The sequence below is a fragment of the Pogona vitticeps genome, chromosome 6 (assembly GCF_051106095.1).
Source record: "Pogona vitticeps strain Pit_001003342236 chromosome 6, PviZW2.1, whole genome shotgun sequence".
NCBI lineage: Eukaryota > Metazoa > Chordata > Lepidosauria > Squamata > Agamidae > Pogona > Pogona vitticeps.
Window position 1 is genome coordinate 108398308 of NC_135788.1, and position 21885 is coordinate 108420192.

At 42.5% G+C, this 21885-nt stretch overlaps 1 protein-coding gene across 1 annotated transcript in view; it reads left to right on the plus strand.

Annotated features, from left to right (window-relative positions):
• The window catches only part of TTYH1 (tweety family member 1), a 59790-nt gene that overhangs the window by 33005 nt on the left and 4900 nt on the right, over window positions 1-21885 (plus strand). The window contains 11 exon segments of the mRNA XM_020792804.3: window positions 2806-2917; window positions 6703-6923; window positions 7728-7823; window positions 9811-9883; window positions 12431-12506; window positions 14867-14922; window positions 16215-16307; window positions 16474-16566; window positions 18884-19026; window positions 21024-21117; window positions 21119-21216. Coding sequence (XP_020648463.3) covers window positions 2806-2917; window positions 6703-6923; window positions 7728-7823; window positions 9811-9883; window positions 12431-12506; window positions 14867-14922; window positions 16215-16307; window positions 16474-16566; window positions 18884-19026; window positions 21024-21117; window positions 21119-21216 — 1155 coding nt within the window.

Below are 21885 nucleotides of genomic sequence, written 5' to 3' on the forward strand. Positions count from 1 at the left end.
GACCATAAATTGCCATTTTGCGTGGGCCACCTAAAGGTTGGCAGTATATCTGTGAGAGAATTCTCAGTTAGCTTGTCCACTGGGGGGTGTCCGACCCCAAATCTGGAAGCCAGCACTGCTTTCACAGATCCACCTGCTCTCCCTTCACACATCCACCCCCCTCCCCAGCTATTCTCCTTTTCTTTCTCTCTCCCTCCATTCACATATCCACCCAACTCTCCCACAGGTCTTTGCTCCCACCCTTCTTGCTGCCTCTTTCAGTCACACACCAGGCCCACTTTTTTCTTTTTCTCCCTAAATCTCATTTCTATGACAACCACCTCCCTCTCTCTCTCCTGTTCCTCCTCCTCTCACAGCCACACAAGGCTAGGGAAAGGCAGCAACATTCTCATGATAATCAAGCTTTTTCATTATATGGAAGGCAGTTCCCAGACTGAGGGGGTAAGAGGATAACAGACCTCACTGGTGAGGAGGAGAGCGTTTCTGGCTCTGATCCCATCCCATCTACAAACCCCATGGATAAAAAAAAGTCAGGGATCTTGGTTCCCATCCCACCCTTCCCTAAAATTCTCTGGCTCACAAGGCTGTGTGATAAACAATAGATTTGCAATCTTTGCTTTAGAGCATCAAGTTTTGTTTAAAGATCTTGTATGTGTGAGATAGTGTAAGGAGGAGAAACAGAAACCCCATGTTCTGTTTCTTCTCCAGATTTCTTTCTCATAAAGCAGCAATGCTGGCTCAAGTCATTTTGGAGCCTGAGGAGAACAAGATGGCCCTATTGCATATGAAAGTGCCAACTAGTAGTTTTGGGGGAAATCCCTGATTTTTCATAATATTCACATTCTTTTAAATTATATTCCCACTGTATGGGGTCTAACAAAGTGTCAATGAAATTGGATTCTGAGAGCACTCGTGATGGCAAAAAGACTTATATTAAAAGCCTGGAACGATTATCATCCTCCACCCTTCACACAATGGCCAGAAAATCTGAGACAATTAGCCTCATTTAACTATCATATATAAAGCAATTCTGTGAGGATATCTGTGTAGCTATATGGAAACCCTTCACTGACTCTTTGTAAATGCATAAGATAATTTATTGTGAACGTATATATTATCATACTGTTTTGTATTGTACTGACCTTTTGTCCATCTGTGTGTCTTGTTTTCTTCTCTTGGTTCTGTTTCGTTTATTTTACTCTCTCTTTTTTCTTTTTAGTGTAATTTAAGTTTATATTATTATGTTAAACATGCAAAAAAAAAAAACCCACAAAAAAATCAAATTAAAAAATGAAAGTGCCAACTAGACTGGCACCTGAATCTAATTTCAGCTCTGGTGAAGGTGTACTTATTACTGTGACCCTCAACACTTCACTGCCACTTACCAGCATCTGCCGCCTGAGGTGGCTGCTTCACTCTGTCTAACAACAGGGTCAACCATGCACAACAGCACCATAAGACACTTCTTCTAAGGGAGGTTCTATCTGTCACAAACCTAGATCCCAGATGTGCTCCCCCCCAGCTATCAAGGGTCCCATCAATGTCAGTCACAACGTCATGGATTCATTTCTTCATTCTCTAATGCGATGCATGCTGTCTTCTGCCATGAGCACCCTTCTGCTTTCTACACAGGACAAATAAGACAATCCCTGTGCAACAGAATGAGTGGACACAAATCTAACACCAGCGATAGCAATGCAGAGAAAACTGTTTCGGAGCACTTTGACCTCCTGATATTTTAGATCCCAGAGTAGCTATTGTAGAAAAGAGGGATTACAAAGGGAAGCCCCTGAAGAAGACAGCAGAAATTAGCTACATGAACAAGTTCCAGTGCATCTCAAGTGGCCTAAATAAAGACTAAGTCTTCTTAGTATATACAACCTATATTAAATGTGTATTCATTTTATTGTAAAATATTTATTGTATTAAGAATGTTTATCATACAGTGGAATTTTATGTGCATTTTGATGGGGTTTTCTAAATCAAAAGGCTGTGTTGCAACATTTGGAGAAATGAACAATTTGAGATAAAATAATGTCAAGAAAATGTGTGCGGTTGTCCTATGCAGAAAGCAGAGGAGTGCCACTGGCAGATGATAGTGCAAATCACATTGGAAGCTGAACAATAAAATTGGAGAGATAAATGCATTAAGGAAATGTGTGTCACTTTGCTTCCAAATACAGATGTAGTGAAACCGCTGGATGTCCCTAGCTCTGACTAGGATACTAAATATATGTATGGGCCGTGCGACTTCAGGCTAGCTTGACAGAATACTCATCTATACAATATATACAACCCCTCCATGTAGAAAACTGGCATGTCAGTGTGAAAGCTAGACCAGAATTCTTCTTTCTGGCATGAACATCTAATTTTTTTTTAATATGGGAAATGTTTAGATTGCAGGAACATTATGAATCTTAGCTACAGATTAAAGGAGTATAGCCCAGATACAGGTTTGCCTGACACAAGTGTAAAGAAATCCCTCATCATACAGTATACTTCCAAGGAATCGCCCACCTAACCAATCATTTACAGAACAAAAGTAGAACCATGCAGGAGAAGCGCCAGTTTGTGTGGCCTTGGGCAAGTGACATGGTCCAGAAAGAAGAGAATGGTAAGCCACTTTGAAGTGCTGTACACTTTGGAAACCATGAAAAGGATTGCCATATTTCAGAATCAATCTGATGGAATATAATTATTGTTATTAGAACTGCAGGTGTATACATCTCTACAGTCAGAGTACGCCGCCATAAGGTTTGTAAAATATGCATTCTGACATTTTCTTTCTTTTTTGTCCCCTTCTAGTGCTGGGATTGGCATTGGTTTCTATGGAAACAGCGAGACCAACGATGGTGTATACCAGGTCACATACTCACTGCTGAATGCCAACCACACACTAAGCTCCATTGATACTCTGGTGAGTGGCTGAGTGAATGGGGAAACCCCTCTGAGTTGTTTATATGTGTTCTGAGAGAAGAATGTCTGAACATGTACTGCATCCGTAACACATCCCAAAATGTCCTATAGCTGAATTACTAATAACTCTTGGCAAGATCGGTTGTGGCTTTCAATGCATGCTTCTTCATTCCTTATACAGTGGTGCCTCGCAAGACGAATGTAACTCGTTCCGCGAGTAGCGCTGTCTTGCGAAATTTTCATCTTGCGAAAAGCGGTTTCCCATAGGAATGCATTGCAATGCATTCCTATGGGAACCTCGCAAGATGAATGAATTTTTTTTGTCTTGCGAGGCATTGGTCTCTCTTTTTTTAAAAAATTGTCTTATGAAGCATGGCCATAGAAGAAGAAGTCTTGTGAGGCACCACAGCGATCGCAAAAACGATTCGTCTTGCGAGTTTTTTGTCCCGTGAGGCGTTCGTCTTGTGAGGCACCACTGTATATGTATTCAGGATGAGTCCAACATGTGATTGGGGAATATATTGCAGGTGAGTTAATCATAATACCATGATGCAATTTTCAGAACCTATTACTACCTGTGTCAGTGGTTGGTATCTCATGTTTCATCAATCACTCTACCAAAGAACCCAAGTCCCACTGTGATGGAAGCAAACAGGCTGGGTGGGTTCTGTTTGTTTGTTTGGGTTGGGGTTGTTTTTCCTAATAAGGACATTTATATATTTACAGACATTCTGTTACTGTATTTTTCATTTTCAATAAATTGGCAGGTAGGGCAAGGATAATTAGCAGAAATCTTGAGTGACCATAGTTACTGCTATCATATCAAAAGATCATATAAGGTAAATAGGAGATAACACATTATACCTGTAGGAGGACATGGCAACTGAGGGTGATCCGTATCCCACACAGATGTCTTCTGTGTCTTACAGTATTACATGTATGAGAACCAGTGAACTACAGTATGTAGTAGCATCATGTGCTATAGCTGCCAGTATTTATCAATCCTTAATCATTGCTTTCCATTTATTTTAAAGGAATGTTAATGTGCCAAGACTTTGTTGCCGTTTCAAAATGGTGCAAAAGTAGGCAGTGTGTATTTCTAAGGAAGTAGCATGTTAGCCTGTTTCAGTATGAAGTCAGAGGAACTGGATTGCAATCCAAGGAAGCACATAGTCACCAAAATCCTGTTGCTTAGTTCAGTAAATTGCACTAGGATAGGTTCATTTAGGAGATAGGTATCTAGTTGTCTCGTGTGCTCCCAGAGGCATCTGGTGGGGCCATTGTGAGATACAGGAAGCTGGACTAGATGGGCCCTTGGCCTGATCCAGCAGGGCTCTTCTTATGTTCTTATGTTCTTATGTATGTTCATTGAATCAAGGACTGAATGAGTCAACCCTTCTGGAAGTTCCACTGATTCAAAGCCTATTCCTAACTGCAATTTACTATGTTAAAATAAGCCACAGTGAGAGTATGTTCATTTGAATCAACAAACCTACAGAGTTGATTCATCAAATCCCTACTGATTTGATGAGTCTACTGTAGAATGATTTACTACACAAAGCAGCAGGATTTTGGCCACTGCAATGTATCTGTCACTCTTAAAGGTGCCATAATAATTTGGGAGGGGTGTTTTGTTTTTTTATGCAAATTATGTTATCTTCTTATGTCGCACTGACAACCAACGTTTAATGGCTTTTGACGGCATGCAGTTGAGATTTGCCCTGTACCCCTCCATTCATCATGATGCCACATGGCTACAGGGACTTGGCTTGTATTTAAGGTTTTTCATTGTTGATGAGGTTTGTTTTTACAATTGCTAGCATGCAATGAATGCTAGTGAAAGGAACAGATTCAGTGTACCATGTGCTAATACTGGGTGTGCTATTGGAAGACATAGTCACAATGCAACATACACCAAGGGGCATGTCACACTGATAAGTGAGCTCAAGCAGATGTCCCCAGCAGGCTGGTGTGAGATGGTAGGCCTACACCATATGGCTAATATGGACTTGTATATCGCATCCCGAAAGCGCCTCCCCATTTTGCTTTATGAGTCATCAGCTAGGAACAAATATCTGAGCAGACAAACAGTCTGATCTAGCACAAAGCACTTTCCCACATATTTACTGTTGTTTTTATCATCTAGAGAACCCATTTCCAGGTCAGCCTATCTGTGAACTGAGCCTAGGTATCAGTGGGCACATCAGTGGTAATTTTAGACACAAGACGTAATGGTGTTGGAGATGGTGGTGCCTTTAGGTCGTTGTATGTATTCGTTCACAGTGTGGAACATTTTCACATCTGCATTTGGGGACCCTCCTGCTCATTCACCTAACTTGAGCCCCAGTGTTCTGCCCTGGTGAAACCTGTTGAACTTTATTTCCCCCCTTGTGTGAATGGAAACTGTGATGCAAGACATTCCCCCACAGCTGTACAGGGTGAAGAAGACAAGTAGCTGGGTCTGTGATTGTTTGCCATTATTTGATTGATTGATTTTTAATCTTTATAACACATTTTTCTGTTAACAATCAGTGCTGTAAAATATCATGGGCAAATGCTCAGCTGGTCCCTTGAGTGTGGTTACGACCTGGTTTGTTATATGTACGTTAGCTGCAGTGGTACTGAGCTGACAGAAAAACGGAATATTTCATAATAATTATCACCATGATATCCATGTGTATTAGAGAGCCGGTGTAATGCAATCCCCAACCTTGGGCCTCCAGGTGTTCTTGGACTACAACTCCCAGAAGCCTTCACCACCACATCTGCTGGCCAGGATTTCTGGGAGTTGAAGTCTAAGAACATCTGGAGGCCCCCCAGGTTGGGGAGCACTGGTGTAATGGATGGAATGTCAGACTAGGACTTAAGAGACTTGGGTTCAAATTCCTGTTCATTTGAGGGAACTCACTATGGGATGGCAATGGTAAACCACTCCTGGAACATCCCACCTCCCATACCTTGAAAAGCCTTTTAACGCTTTATGACTGTGGTGAAAAAAAGCTTGAAAATATGTAGCAATACCTGGCAGAAATTAGAAAAGCTGAGCAGAACATTTTCCCCTGGGGTGGGGTTTCTGCATAACTCTTTTAAAACATAAGAAAAAGATGAGATCAAAAGCTCATCTAGGCTAGCATTTTATATATTCAGACTTTGGATGTGATCAGACAGTGAGAAATGTGTATGTCTGATCACACCAGAAATAGCTGTCTTGCCGAGAATGAGCTACCTTAAAGAAGCCTTTCCATCTATCAAGGATATGCCCATGTGGTCACACCCAAAATCAATCTCTTTCCCTATACTTGCTAATCAAAGGGATACATTGTCTGGCTATGAAAAGTTATTCCTTGGCTAAGTGGCTAATAACCACTAATAAATCTCTTGAGATCCGTTCTCTTCTGCTGAAAGAATTAGAAAGATACTTATGCAAAAATAAGTAAGTCTCAACAAGTGACTCAATTTACATAATTCAATTAATGGATTCCAGGTTCCGTCTCTGGCCGTACATCCCTGCAGTGCTTATAAAACAGCAATTAACTTACAGGAGTAGCCCTATTTTGAAGAAAGCCATTTGGAATTGGCGTGGTCTGCTCTTGAAAACAAGCTTGGCAGTTTGCTCTCCTATGAAAAGGAGCACACGGTACTCAGTGTCTTGTGTTTGCCATGTGCATCTGGTGTGGAAATCTGTGCAGGGCTCTGCATGCTACACAATAGCATGTGGCATGCTTTCCTTCTGTACACCAGGTTGTGACTCTTCTCTTGACCCCCCCACCCGAACTTACCTTGCAGGTCTCAGAAACAGTGGAGCTCTTATCAGCCACAGTACGGGGGGACCTCACTCAGCTGGAGGAGACACTTGCACCGAGAACAGAGCTGGTAGCTGTGGTCAGGAATACACGCCGCCAAACTGAGGCAGTAGCACAGACACTGGATGGCATTCCTTTCTGGGGAGAGGCAAGCGGAGGGCCCAGCAACCTAGCAGACCAGATTGGTTACCTGGAAGATTACAGGTGAGAGCTGTGGGGTGGGGTGGGGGGAAGGATATGGGTTGGAGAAAAAGATAAGGTTGGTGGCAACTACAGTTAAAAGATAAGGAAAATGAAAGGATTGGGTTGTAGTGTAACTCAATGGTGGATACACAGAACAGAACTTGGGAAAGTTCCTTTTTCATAGAACCATAAAATAATTGAGTTGGAAGGGGTCTATAAGGCCATTGACTCCAACCCTCTGCTCAATGGAGAAATCCAAAATCAAAGCAAATCTGACACTCGATTGTCCAATTTTCTCTTGAATTCCTCCAGCATTGGAACGCCCACCACCTCCCAAGCTAATTGGTTCCTTTGCTGTACTGCTCTAACAGTTAAGATGTTTTTCCTAGTGTTTAGCCTAAATCTGGCTTTCTGTAGCTTGATCCCATTTTTACATGTCCTGAGAACAGATCCTGACGCTCCTCTGTGCGATTACCTTTCAAGTGTATTTGAAAAGTGCTATCATATCTCCCCCCAGTCTTCTTTTCTCAAGGATAAACATGCCCAGTTCTTTTGAGCTACATTTCCCACAATCTCCACCAGGTGGGTTTTGAAAGAGGGTCCACAGCTAGATCTCTAAACCGCTTCGCTATCCAGCCAGCTCTGAGATACCCAGATGGGCATAAATAAAAGTTGCTTGAAGAAAGAGGGAAGGCGGGAGAATCTGGCGTTAAGAGCAAGGAAGTTGCACAACAGTGGCTTGTGGTGATAACAGAAATAAGGTGGAGGGCTTAGGAGTGGAAGAACCATACTCAAGGGGGCGTCTTTGTTCTCTCGCTCCCCCAGGTGGCTGGCCTACATTTTGCTGCTGCTGTTGGACCTCATCATCTGTCTCTTCATCTTGCTGGGACTGGCAAAGCAGATCAAGTGGCTGGTAATCGTGTGAGTGCGCCATCTAGTGGGCACATCTGGACTCTTGCTGTGTTAGGCACAGATGTGGAGTAGGAAAAATAGGGAGAGGTGCAAGCAAATCAGGCATGAATAAAAAAAGATTTGTTTCCCCTGAATCACACAGAGATGTTACCACTTCAAAAGAATAACTATGGTATTACTGGGTTATGAACTATCCATCCTGTTTTGCGATAATCTTTTTTTAATTATGATAATTATTTGTTATTATTTCATCTGTTTTTTTCAAGCTAGTGGTGGCCCTATGGATTAGTTAACACTCAAAATGTCCTGTCATTAATAGACCTGCTCTAGCTTTGATAACTAAGGGCTGTGGCTTCCTATATTGAGCAAATCTGTCTCATGTTTTTTCTTTCTCTTGCCCTACTACTGCCTTCCGCTTTTCCTAGCCTCATTGTTTTTCAAAGTGAGCCTTGTCTTCTCATAGTATGTCCAAAGTCCAACAGCCCCAATTTAGTTATTGTGGCTTCTAGTGAGAGTTCAGACTTGATAAACTCTAAAGCCCATTTATTACCACAGCTGGCAACGTGGTATCTATAAAGCTCTCCTCCCATGGAAAATGAGTCATTTCTTTTCTTTCAGTTTTCTTCATTGTCCTTTTCACATCCATACATAGTATTCAGGGACATCATAGTGTGGAAGATGTAGGGATTGGACTCCAGTGACAAATTTTTACTCTTAGAGATCTCTTCTAATTTCTTCACAACTAACTTTGGAGTCTTAATCTTCTGATTTCTTGGTTGCAGTCTCATTTTGGATTGATAATTGAACAGAGATGTACAAAATTCTTAACAATTTCAATATGTCACCATTACAGTCAAGTAATTTTTCTGTAGTCATAATTTTTGTCTTCTCAATATTGAATGGTAATCCTGCTTTTGCACTTTCTTCATTAACCTGTATTACTAGTTGTTTCAAGTTGCTGCTATTTTTTGGCAGTAATATGATATAATCTGCATATCTTAAATTATTGATGTATCTTCTGCAAACTTTCATTCTTCTTTCATCTGAATCTAATGTTGCTTTGCATGTGACATATTCTGTATCTAAATGAAACAAACAGGATGAGAAAAGTGCACCCTCATCTGACATTTTTGCCAATGCGAAAACATTCTGTTTCACAATATTTTATCTTAACAGAATACAGGTTTATGCATCAGGACAATTAATGTTGGGGCACACCAGTTTCCTTTAGAATAATCCATACCTCTTTACACACACACACACACACACACACACAGACACGTGCACACACGTCTCTGCTATAATCTATAAAGCACAGACTAATTTTCTTCTAAAATTCTTCAGTACACCAGAGTAGCCAATATATATTTGCAATGTGATCTCTAATGCCTTTTTTTAAAAATCTAGTTTGAACATCTTGCATTTCTCACTCTATATATGGTAAATGTTTATGTGATAAGATCTTATGGATCACTTCAGTTCCATGCAAAATTAATGAAGTGCCCCTATAGTTACTGAAATCATTGACCTCGCCTTTCTTTGGGATTGGAATGCATATTGAACATTTCCAATCTGTGGGCCATTGCTTTGTTTTCCATATGTTAGGCATGGTCTTGTTTTTGCAAAAAGAATAAATCTTCTCTACCTTTTGCTACCAGTTACACAGTCTATTTGATTTTTATACAGAACATCTGATGCTGTCCACATGGACAGTCATCTGTTTGGTTGCTTGAAGCATGATATACTGTTTATTATTGATTTCAAATACAGTACAGATACATAGAAAAATGTGTTATGCATGCCCTGCCTTTTGGTTAAAAGCTCTAGAAGGCAACACTACCAAGTTTTGCAACCTTTAGATGAGAAAGATAATAGTCAAATAAATGCTGTAGCAAGACAACATATCCTCAGGAATACATTCTGTATTCCAAGGTCCTTCATATTTAGCCAACCAAGTTTTTTAAAAGACCCTTTCTTTCTTTTTCTCTGCCAACAGAATGACTGTGATGAGTTTTTTTGTTCTCATCCTGAGCTGGGGCTCCATGGGGCTAGAAACAGCAGCAGCTGTGGTAAGTAAGGGCCTCTGGATGATATTGGCAGTGGGAAGAAAAGGCACCATCAGCAGAATGAAGGTAATGAAGCATTAGGCTGAATTTGGAGGAATGGAGAATAGAAAGTTGATTGATGGACAGTTGGGGTTGATTTGAGAACACCAGCAAACTGTACAACAATCCAGAGCAGAATAATTCAAGGCAGATCTTATCCTGGCATGGCCTGCTGTTCAATGATCTAATATCTAATCTTTCAGAGATTGAAATAAGGGCCCATTCATAACACCTCTGTTCTCATAACAATTATCACTCTTGTGTTCTCTCACCACCCCCTACTCATGCCTCATTGACCTAGTAGTTCAGGCTCAACTGTTACGTATTCCATTATTTTACTTTGCAACATCTTGATCTGCTAACTGTGTAAATCCAAGGTGCTGATCTGGAACCTCACCATCACCACGGTCATGTTGCCTTGAAATGATGGAGTTTATAGTCCAACACACCTGGATTAAAGTATTGTAGCACCTTTAGCAGATTTATTTCAGTGCAAGATTTGATGGATTGCGGTCCACTTGTACGGACATGGCTACTCAAAAGTGGGCATCGAGGGACATCAGCTGGGCAACGTAGTTGGCCAGCTGGCCTTGCTGTGGAGTCACTCCCTTTCTGGTGTTCTGTGAAGCACAATAATTTAATTGCTGCCATTTCCTGCCAGAGGGAATGTGTATGTGTTGGAGTAAGGTAGAGTAGGGACATTCTCTCACCATCAATGCTCTCTCTTTCTCTCACACACATATACATACGCACTTCTTCCTTAGTGTTGATTTTAATTAGTAGGCACTACATATACCCTGTGGCGAAAAAGGGGGGAATGCTCTGTGTTCTTTCCGGCTGCCTTGATTAATATTCTCCATTCTGTCCCCTGTGGCCATGGCTTTTTAAAGAGATTCCTCTCTCTTCAATGCCCTGCCCTTTGGAACACAAAATTCTCTCCCACTAGCCCAGCACATTTCTCCACTCCCACGGCCCCAATCCACTTCTCATCCAAGCCCCTTGTCATTCCAGTCATGCTTTCCTCCACTTTCTCCCAAATGTGATTTGCCACTCAATGACCTGACTCTGCGGATACCCAGAGTGGTGTTATGGATAGAGAGATTGATGGACTAGGATTCTGGAGACTAGGGTTCGAATCCTGGCTCAGCCACGGAAACTGACTGGGGGAGAGAAGCTGGTAAAACAACTCCTAAAATATCTCACTTACCTTGAACGCCCTCCTAGGGTCTCTATAAGAATAGTCCTACTTGATGGCACATAACCAACTACGTACGTAATTGATTTTAAGACTAGCCTGCCCACCAGTATTCACCACCAACTGTGCTGGCTGGGGTTTCTGGGAGTTGCAGTTCAAAAACATCTGAGTAACAAAGGTTGGGAACCTAGCCTCTAAACCAGCGGTTCTTAACCTTGGGTTACTTAGGTGTTTTTGGACTGCAACTCCCAGAAGCCTTCACCACCAGCTGTGCTGGCTGGGGTTTCTGGGAGTTGCAGTTCAAAACACCTGAGTAACCCAAGGTTAAGAATCACTGCTCTAAACATTAAGGAATAAGGTGCCTTTTGAGCGCATCTCCAGCCCAGGAATTTGTTTTAAGCAAGCCTGGAAAAATTACAGGCTCCCTCATCACCATTGTCCCTCCTGGGTCATGCTGGTTGGGGAATTCTCGGAACTGTAGTCCAAAAACAGTAATCTCTCTAAGCTCTAGTTTTCAGAATCGAACACATGATATTTTCATTGTGATGACCCAGAGACTTCAGGGGTTACACTGCAAAACTTAGCAAGAAAAGCAGGAAAGCCAAGTTTCCCTGAAATATAGCTATTAGCCATCTCTGCTTCTCTTCCCCCATAGTCAAGAGTTTTGTGGGAATTTTGAGTGTGTTCTAGAATGGGATGCAATTTTAATTTCCTCTTGTCTGTGCCATCTTTTCTCCAGTTCCTTAGCTCCCTCTATCAGACGAGGTTCATCTGAGGCCTGGGATTTTTCTAACATTGTCCAACCTATCCCTCTCTCATGTGGAACTGGTTAAAAATAACCCACTCACACCATTACCAATCTCAAAATATTCTTCCCAAATATAGTTGTAGCAGCATCCATGAGCCTAAAAGATCAGCATCTTTCAGTATGACCTTTTGGCACCTGTTCCATTTCCCCCATCCTGACTTGTAAAACTCTTAGGGGTACAGGACCAAAGCAAGGAAAAGACAGGTATGGTTCTACCTCAGATACGTTCCATAAGTAGGACTGGCAAAGGCATTGTCTGGCAATCTCTTCCAAAATTAGATTCTTTTTTTAAAGTGTTCTATCTGAACCCAGAATAACCTTCAAAATCTAGTCATCTAAGTAATGGCTGTGTCCTTTTACGCTGTGAATCCACTACTGTGACACTGATCTCAGAGTGGCCTGCTACTGCCCAGCCTCCATCTTCTGTAACTACACGGTTTGATTATGCCGACAAGCACTGAATGCAATAAAAGAGACATTTGTTTCTCCATTCCCCTGCCCCCTTTAGGGACTGAGTGATTTCTGCTTTGAACCAGATGGCTATGTGATGAACACAACTCAAGCCAGGACTGGACTCAGCCCAGGTAGGACTGGAGCAGACCGGGTCCAGAGAATAAGAATGTTGGATTTGTACCTAGGGAATTGGGTTGCCAGCTGTCACCGCTGCAACTGTAAATCTGCTTCTATAGCTGCAGCTCAATGTGTATACCATTAAATTGTGCTCATGTTTTATCTTCAAGTGATGAGGAGTTCATTCTGAATTCAGAGCACAGATGCCGGCTAAGCCTTCTTCCCATCCCCCAGTTACTTAGCAACCCTACCTAGGAGTGCTGGGTTCAAATCCATGTGGACCTTATGTATATACGTAATCCCAGTTCAGTGTTCGTGCAGAAAGAGCTGACATGCCATACTTGCAAGAACAGAGATCCAGGATGTTGCTCAGGTCACACCCAGCTTAATATATTTCTCAGTGGGCCTGTGAGAGATTCTGTGCCTTTAATGATGGGCGCGTTGGAACCAAACAAGATGTGACACTAAGGGAATCACTTATTGTTAATAGCTCTCCCTCTCCCTCTCTCTGTATGTGTATAAAATTTACATCAGAGCTGTGGTGCATACAGGGGTACTAATTATTTCCTTTGATCCCAGTATAAGTCTCCTGCCCTACTAATTATTTCCTTTGATCCCAGTATAAGTCCCCTGCCCTGCCGCTGGAGGCGTTTCATTCTGGAAAACAAGCTTCTGGGTGCATCCATGATCTAGTTGCGGGGAAAGAGTAATTTAAATAAAAACATAGTGAAACTGATCCAGGAACTTGAAGGAGCAATGGATTTGTGGAATAACGAATCCTGCGTCTTTCTCTCTCCCCCGCCTTTTGTTTGTTTGTTTGTTTGTTAATTTTATTGACTGCTCAGCAGACTGACTTATGAGGATGTTGTCTGTAGGGTTGATTTCTGCCTGCATAGGAATTTCCCCCCACAGTGGAACACGTCTTAAACCTTTCGATGTGTTTCCAAATAAAGCTGGAATGCAAAATGCGTGGCTCGCCAGATGTTGTAGGATTGCAACTCCCATCAAATCTCACCCTTGGCTGTTCTGGCTAGGGCTGATGGGAACTGTAGTCCAGAACATCTCAAGAGCCACACACAACCCAACCCCAGAATAAAGCGTTTGTGAGGGGGCGGTATTTGGCATTGCAAGACATTTTTTCTTTTCTTTAAAAAAAGGAAAAATAAAATTCTTCTTTCATTGTAGTTGGTTTCAAAGATCAATAGCATGGGATTCCATGCTGTGACTTAATTTTTTAACAAGCCTGCTCCAATCATTTCCCTCTCTTTCGAGCTTTAATAAATTGCACTTCATCTCTTGAATGAAGTGAGCCGCTGGAGGCACTATCTGCCTACTGTGGAAAACTGTGTGCATTTTTCTATAGATATTCAACTGATATCCATGGTAATGGCAACCCCCTGCCATTGGCAAAGAAGGTGCCCTTTTTTTCAAGTGACACTGCTAGCCATTTTGAATTTCCTGCATTCAAAAAATACTGTACCTCCGAATAGGCTTTCTGAGGGAAACAAAATGGAGGCCATTCTAGCCTCCCACCCAAAAGGTGGCTTGTTCACCCCCTGCAATATATCGGAAGTAACACAGTTAAGAAATTATACTTCTTAATCCAATTCAGCTCCAAATTAACCTTGCCTTTCAGACAAAGTAGACATCATGCAAGAGCCAAGAAGAGTTTATTTTATTTTATAGTCTGAATAGTTACAGAGAAAAATGGTACACTGCTAAAAAATATCCCATGCCACAGCCCTGACAAAAATCTCCCTCTTCGTAGCCGTTGTTATGAAATCAACAACCAAGGCACTTTAGGTGATAATAAATTCAGATAGAGTGGGAAGAATAGCTTTTTGGGAGTCCAGCCTTCACAAGCCCCTAGCCAGCATGGCTAGTATGTTTTCCAATCTCTGCTTTTCGCAACCTGTCTCTGTCAGCCCTCCATGCTGAGATAAGCTGTGCCTGCTGAACATCTTGCCTGTCATGCAGCTATTTAAAGGCACAAGAGTCTCTGTTGAAAATGTGTGACAAACACAGTTTCATTGCCTCAGTGGTAACGTAAAACAACGCCGTGCATTTCATGGAGTCTCCTTGTAAAGGGCCACAATTTTAGGTTCTTCTCTGTTAAGAAATGTGCGTCCAAAACCATTTCACACAAGTCATTATGGTGTACTTAGTAAATGTGCTTTTGAAACCTGCTTAAGGTCCATTTCAACTTTCCTGGTGCTATTTTTCTTTTTTGTTGTTGTTTTGTTTTCCCAAACTTCTTAAAATAACATTTAGAGATAAATGAATTCAAGACTGGAGGAGGGAGAAACAAGGCCTGATGTTTTAGACAGTCCCCTGTGATCTTATTTCTTTTTCCTTTTTCCTCCTTTCACTGCAGAAATCTTGCAGTACTACTTATCCTGCAGCCAAGATGTCTTTAACCCTTTCCAGCAGGTAGGTGTTCGCTATTTCCTCTTTTAAAAAACACATTTTGCATTTGTACGTTGGGGAGAGAATTCTATGCTGATGTATCCTGAATTCTTTACCAGGTTCGAATTCTCCACCAGGCCAAAGTGGAATCTGCCACTTGTGCTGGTTTGGAAAATTAATAGTTTCATCTAAAGTAGAACTGGCTAGATTGCTCAGTGTTTTAAGAATTTGGCTGCAGAGCCAGAGGTTGGGAGTTTGATTTCCCCATAGTGCCTCCTGCAAGAAGAGAGAGCCTTTTGGACTTGGGCAAGGCGCACGTTCCCAAGATGCCCCCAGAAGAATGGGAAACCACTTCTTTACCCGCAAAGCCCTGAAAAGGATTGCCACAAGTCAGAATTGACTTGACAGCACATGATGATGATGATGATGATTATGATGATGATGATGATGACGACGACGACGACGACGACGATGACGACAATGATGATGATCTAGATTCTAGAGCAGTGGTCCCGAACCTTGGGCCTCCAGATGTTCTTGGACTACAACTCTCAGAAACCACCACCTCTGCTGGCCAGGATTTCTGGGAGTTGAAGTCTAAGAACATCTGGAAGCCCAAGGTTGGGGACCACTGGTCTAGAGCACATGTGGGCAACTATGGATCCCCAAAGATCTTTTACCTGCAGCTGTCATCAGCTTTAAACACCATGCCTTGCCAATGTGGAAGATTATGGGAACTGTAACTCAAATACTTGTGGAAGGCCTCAGTTGCCCACACTTCATCTAAGAGCTTAAATATGTCATTAAAAGGACAAAGATGGCAGTCTTTGAGACAGGAAGTTGCAGTAAAGACCTCAAAATACTGTCACTATTGAGCCCCTCCTATGTGACTTGCTTAGCCACAGTTCCTTTAAATATTGCTAGTACTTTCCAGGTCATAACTCCACAGGAGTTAAAATAAACCACATGTCTTTTCTGTTTTAAATGAATACTGGCATTCTTGGTGTTCTGAATTCTTTGTCCACTACCAGTTTCTGCACTTGACCCAATCGTATTGGATAATAAGCACTGTTCTGCCCTTTGGACCTTATGATGAAGTGAACAATAGGATAATCCGTTCCATAGGAAATGGGAAACTAAAATAAAATATTTCAAACATCATTTATGTTTTGCTAGATTAAGCAAGTGATTTGCAGATGGCTCTGCCCAAACAGCAGTAACTTTCGTCATCAGGCTTTTGTGTGCTCCTTGTTTTCACCTTTTCTAATAAAAATTGATTTGTGTTTCTCTTGTCATCTTTCCGACTGTCTCTACAGAGGCTCACCATGTGTCAAAGGGCTCTATCCAATATACACTCTCAGCTGTATGGATTGGAGAGAGAAGCTGTCCCACATTTCCCTGCAGCTGAGGTGAGTAGGGACACCCAACAATGTGGATGGGAAAGACAGATATTTGATGTCTAGACTAGTGCTCCTTCCAGATTGGAAAGGGATTTAGCAAATTAGGAGGAGTGGTGGGGAAGGATTATGAACCAGGACTACTAGATTCTCTCCTCACACCCTTTGTGCATTACAGAAGAACATCTTGTCCATCCAAAGCACTTTGAACACCACGGAAAGCAATTTCCACCACCTTGTCGCTCTGCTTAACTGCCGGGGACTTCACAAGGTACTGTTGCCAGGACGCTCTAATATTAAGTACTAGCCTGACTCCTGTTCATCTTGCTAAATAGGTGATCTACAGACCCACTTGGGTCTCTCTGTTAAACTGTTTCTCCCTTTCTGGCCTTTCATTTTTCTTCCAGCTTTTCTCCAGGATCCTGTTTTTTCACTATGTTTCCTTAAGTTGTGACTTAAGCTCAGAAATGTGCTCTTGGCAATGTTTGGATATACAGTACTTTTTTTTTAAAAAAAAAAATCTAAACACGCAATAGAGACTATAAAAGAAGACACCAGTTTCACAGTCTAAAGCATTTATAGGGAAATATATGTTGCGGATGGAAACAACCAACCAGTTCTTAAAATTGTTCTTTGATTTACCACTCTTATAAGCCATCCCCTTTGGCTGTGCTCTCCAGGGCAGATGGAAATTGTAAGAGGAGGAGGGAAAAAAATCTGGAGAACCACCATTGCCTACACTTGTTGTATTGACAGGCTCAGATAGCAGTTCTGGAGAGAAACAAGGGAATGGGCATAGCCAAGTGGCAGTTGGTTGTATTCAGAGCAATGGAATAGGCTCTGTTGTTTCTCTTCGTCCTCTGATATAGGCAGGTAAAATGAATCAGTTGCAAACCCTTGCAATAGCCTTTCCTAGCCTGGTAGCCCTCAATTTATGCTGGACAACAACTCCCATTGTCCCTAGTTGCTGTGGCAGTTAGGACCAGTAAGGTGCATGAGGCAGACAGACAACATCCAGTGGCAGGTCTCGTCATTTCATTTAGTAACATTATATGTAAGATCCAGTTAGAATCCAGTTTGTTTAAGTTGCTGCGCAAGGGCAAACACAGAAGAACATCTTGTTTTTACTCCTTCAGAAATTCCTTTGCATGAGCAGGCAAGCACTGATTACGAAATCACTCATATAACCAGCTGCATGACCATTCATATGAAGTGGCATGTTCACTCATATGAAGGTGGATTGTGCAGGGCAAGGAGACACTGTGTGGTTCCCTTTATAGTACATGTTTGTAAAACACATAATGTTAAGTGTCTGATGAGATTGGCAGGTGTCAACTTTCCAGGAAGCCCCTGTTCTGAGAGACTGGTTTGTACAGGACTTTGGGATCTTCTGGGGTAAATAAGAGACAAAATGTGTTTTTATGGATATGGTCGTCGCCACCCAACACTCTCATAGGGAGAACATGCGGTCTAGCAGTCGAGTTACACTAAGGAGATCTGAGTTCTGTTGATTATTTAATTTATAGGAATTTTGTTGATGACCTTGCCCACTCAGTGTCTAGTCCATCTTTGTAGGCTTGTTGTGATAATAAACGGCAAGACCTGTGTATCCTTCTCTGAGTAAGTTGGAAGGAAAAGATCAGATAAAATATAGACATAGACAGTGCCCTCTTGAATCAAATGCAACGTATAAACAGAAAGAAAAGCAATTCCTTATTATCTAAGAGCCCTTTCAGAGTCAACATAATTTATTATCTTGTACCACTCAGACTGCATAGAATGATATAGAACAACTCTGGCTGTCATCTCTATTGTAAGAGAAATTTCACATTTGTCCATTACAGCCTACCTGTTTATTTTCACTCTCAGCTGCCAAAATGAAACTTCCATTCAATGGCGTAATGACGCCAGCCCAAAACTCTCTCAAGATGTCTTCTAAAGTGTATAATATTTTGATAATAGTCAAAATAAATTATGGTCCATTAATAATTCATAATGGTTGGTCGATGTTTTCTCAGCGGGGAGCTAATGATTGCCTCATCGCAGGAATTTCACTCTGGCAGCCCTTCATTGCCAGGGAAAAATGGAGCTGGGGGCTGGGGGCTGTTCTTTTCTCCTCCTCGTAGCAAGGTTTTTCTGTGTGAATTCCTCTCCCCGCAAGGAATCCTCCAAGGCATTTTGTGGAATTTCTCAGAAGCCTCGTGGCATTTTATCTGGAACGAATCCCAAGTGGTGCAAGATTTTTACAATTCCTGTGCAGAATGGCATTTTTCATGCTGGGCAAGATTTGGCTGCTTCCCGCACGGAACAGACATACAAAAAAGGTTTAAAAGTGTGTCAACGAGGGAAGCCGGGAAATCTTGCTGTCGTCGAGGGAGTCTGGTCAAGGATCCTTGCCACTACAAGACTTGGAAAACCACCAAGAATAAGAAATATGATCACATCCCCTACCGTTTGAGGGCAGTGAATCTTTCTGAGTTTTTGAATGAGGTGCAACCTCTCTGGAAAACAGGAGAGGCTGCTTGGAAGGGATGTAGCATCTGTTCAGGAGAAAGGCATCTCAGTGTGTCATTTTCCCTCTTTCCTAGGACTATGTGGATGCCCTGAAGGGGCTGTGCTACGATGGCATGGAAGGGGTCCTCTTCCTTCTCCTCTTCTCCTTCTTCTCGGCCCTTTCCTTCACCACAGCTGTCTGCAGTCTGCCCCGTGCCTGGAAGAGGTTCCAGAACAGGTGGTATCAATACTCAAAATCTTGAGCTCTGGGGCATGAGACTTCATGTAATTTCATAAATAAATCCATCCATGACCTCACATCCAATTCTCACCTAGGTGCCCCTACAGGGAAGAAGACATTACAGAAGTAAATAAACCAGCAGGTCAATTTGCAAAATGCCTACACAAAATTTTATAAATTTCTGTAATTTAATGGGATTTTAAATGTCATTTGTTACAATTTGTAACAAATTGCTTAATGACAAAAACTTAGATATACACAGACACACACACACACACACATACATACATACATATATATATATATATACACACACACACACACACACACACACACACATATATATATACTGTATATATATATATATATACTGTGTGTGTGTATGTGTGTGTGTGTGTATATATATATATATATATATATATATATATATACACACACACACACACACACACACACACACACACACACACACACACACACACACACATATATATATATATACTATCTAGGCTGATCTCTTGTGGCTTTTTAAAAAAACTTGCTCACTTTTGTACAGCTTGAATGTATGATGCCCTTATACTGGCTGGGTTCACACACAAGAGGCAGGGTGCTGTTTCTTGAATTCTGGCCGGTTCTTTTGTCCAGACTTAGCTCTAAATTGTGGATGATTAGCTAGAGGAAAAACAGACAAGTACAACCAGAATATGCAACCAGGATAGCCCAGTTGAGTGATTTCTTGCTGCAAAAAGAAAGCTATATACCTGTACATATTCCTCTCACATCCTCTCAAATGGAGGCTTCATCAGATGTCCTATTATGGCATTTTCTCAAGCACCACCATAGCTTTGTAAGGGCAAATGATAACCTTAAAGCAAAGATTGGCACCTTCAGAGTGCCTGGGGGGGTCCTAATTTGCCCCCAAACACCTCAAGTAGGCTGCAATAAGCCTGAGAATCGGATGGGGGGGAGCCACTTCTTGTTTGAGGTTTGGGTTTTTATGCATTGAGGGACCTTTACAGAGCTGGACGGTTCTTGGATTGGAGACAAACATTTTAATGGTTCAAATGTTTTGTTCGTTGCTATACAGAGGCGAAGGGCTTCATGGGGCCTAGGGAACCACACACTGCCCACAAGCCACATTCTTTGCCTTAAAAGTCTTGCTGTGTTCCTATATACTATATAGTGTGCTTTAGGCACCATTTAAAAGTACAGTAAGGACTCAGCAGAACAAGAGATTCCTTCCTCTTCCCGAGGTCTTACTTGTCTGGCTTTTCTGGCAGACAGCTGGATAGACGCAGGGGGGGCAGTGGCAGTGGCATCTTTGAGGACCTGTCCCACTGCTGCTGCCAACATATGCTCCCTGGCTGCCACCATCTAGCCACCCGCCCAGACAAGCAAGTCCTGCCCTGAAGTTAATTCCCTGGGCAAAAACAACATTGTTGAGTGGCCAGTGCTAGCCGGCTAGCATTCTTTGTGCTAGGTGGAGACAGCCAGCAGCTCTGTTTTCATTGCATGAAAACGAGTGTGATAGGAAGGGTGACTGCAGATAACCTGCAGTAAAAAGCTTATTGTGGGTTATCTGCAGCGTGCAGTTCCAGCCGTAATGGCGCACTGCTGTTTCTTGATAGGAACAGTACTGCCATGGCATCCTGGCTGCATTTATCCCAAATGCACCGGTTGTATGTTCAGTGCCAGTCGTAAACAGAATAAGCCCACCAACTTACGCAGCGTAGAAGCATGACGCTAGGAGAAGAGGTGTCATCATGCAAAACAGCCCAAGTGTCTGGGTTTCTCTAGTGACCTTAGGATTTTATTGTTCCCAAAAATTCAGGCCAGTGACAGGATAATGTAGAATAATAGGTACTGTGTCCAAAAAAGGGGGGGGGGGAATATTCCTATTATTGGCATCAATCAAGGTAGCTGCTCTTAACATTACCACTCACTTACTCTCTGCTTCTCTTCCTCTTTCTCCTCCTCCTTGGATTCCTGTCTAGGGACTCGGACTACGACGACATGGAGGACGACGACCCTTTCACGCCCCAGGCACGTAGGCCGCCGATGGTGCGCGCGGGGGGGGGCCGGGCCCACCCTGCCCGGCTCCTATAGTCACTGTTCAAGCTGGGGCAGTCGTGGCAGCCTGCGCCTCTCAGCCCCCCCCATTTCCAACGCCCCCGTCTCACAGTACATGTGAGTAGCCCCCAACCCACCCAACCTCCCAACCCCCTCCCCGCGCGCTTGGTCATGGCACCCCCTGCAAGGCGGGAGGGGCTTGGAGTGGCCAGCAGTGGCACAGAGCTGAGTGCGCGGGTGGCGGGGGGAAGGGAGGACGAGATCCCACCTCCAAACTGCCACCTGAAACAGTCCCTATAACCTTTCCTGCTCCTTAACTTTCCCTTCACCTCCACCTGCCCCCTGACATTTTCGTCTTCCTTTCCAGGCATCTCCTTCTTCCTGTACATCTCCTCTCCTCACCATTGCTTGCTACTTACCTGTAAATTGTCTCCTGTTCCTCTTGGACAATCAGTTCAAAACTTTCTCTATCTCTGTGATAAAAAAAATCAAAAACATACACTTTTTTAAAAAAACCTGCTTCCGAACAAGATCAGAAGTGGTTTTATGAGTAATGCAATGGCCAGTACTATACACAGCTCCGATGGCTGCTAACCAAAACAATGAGGCAGGAAGTGTGAACGCAAATTCACTGCTCAAATGCTGGGTGAATGTAGAGCTTGGGTTTTAAATGTCTTAGCTTGGAGAAGTTATTTATTTGGAGCTATAATTCCCATAATCCTTCCGTGGTTGTGTTAGCTGGGAATCATAGTCCAAAAGAGTATCTTCCCCAAATTCTGTTTCACA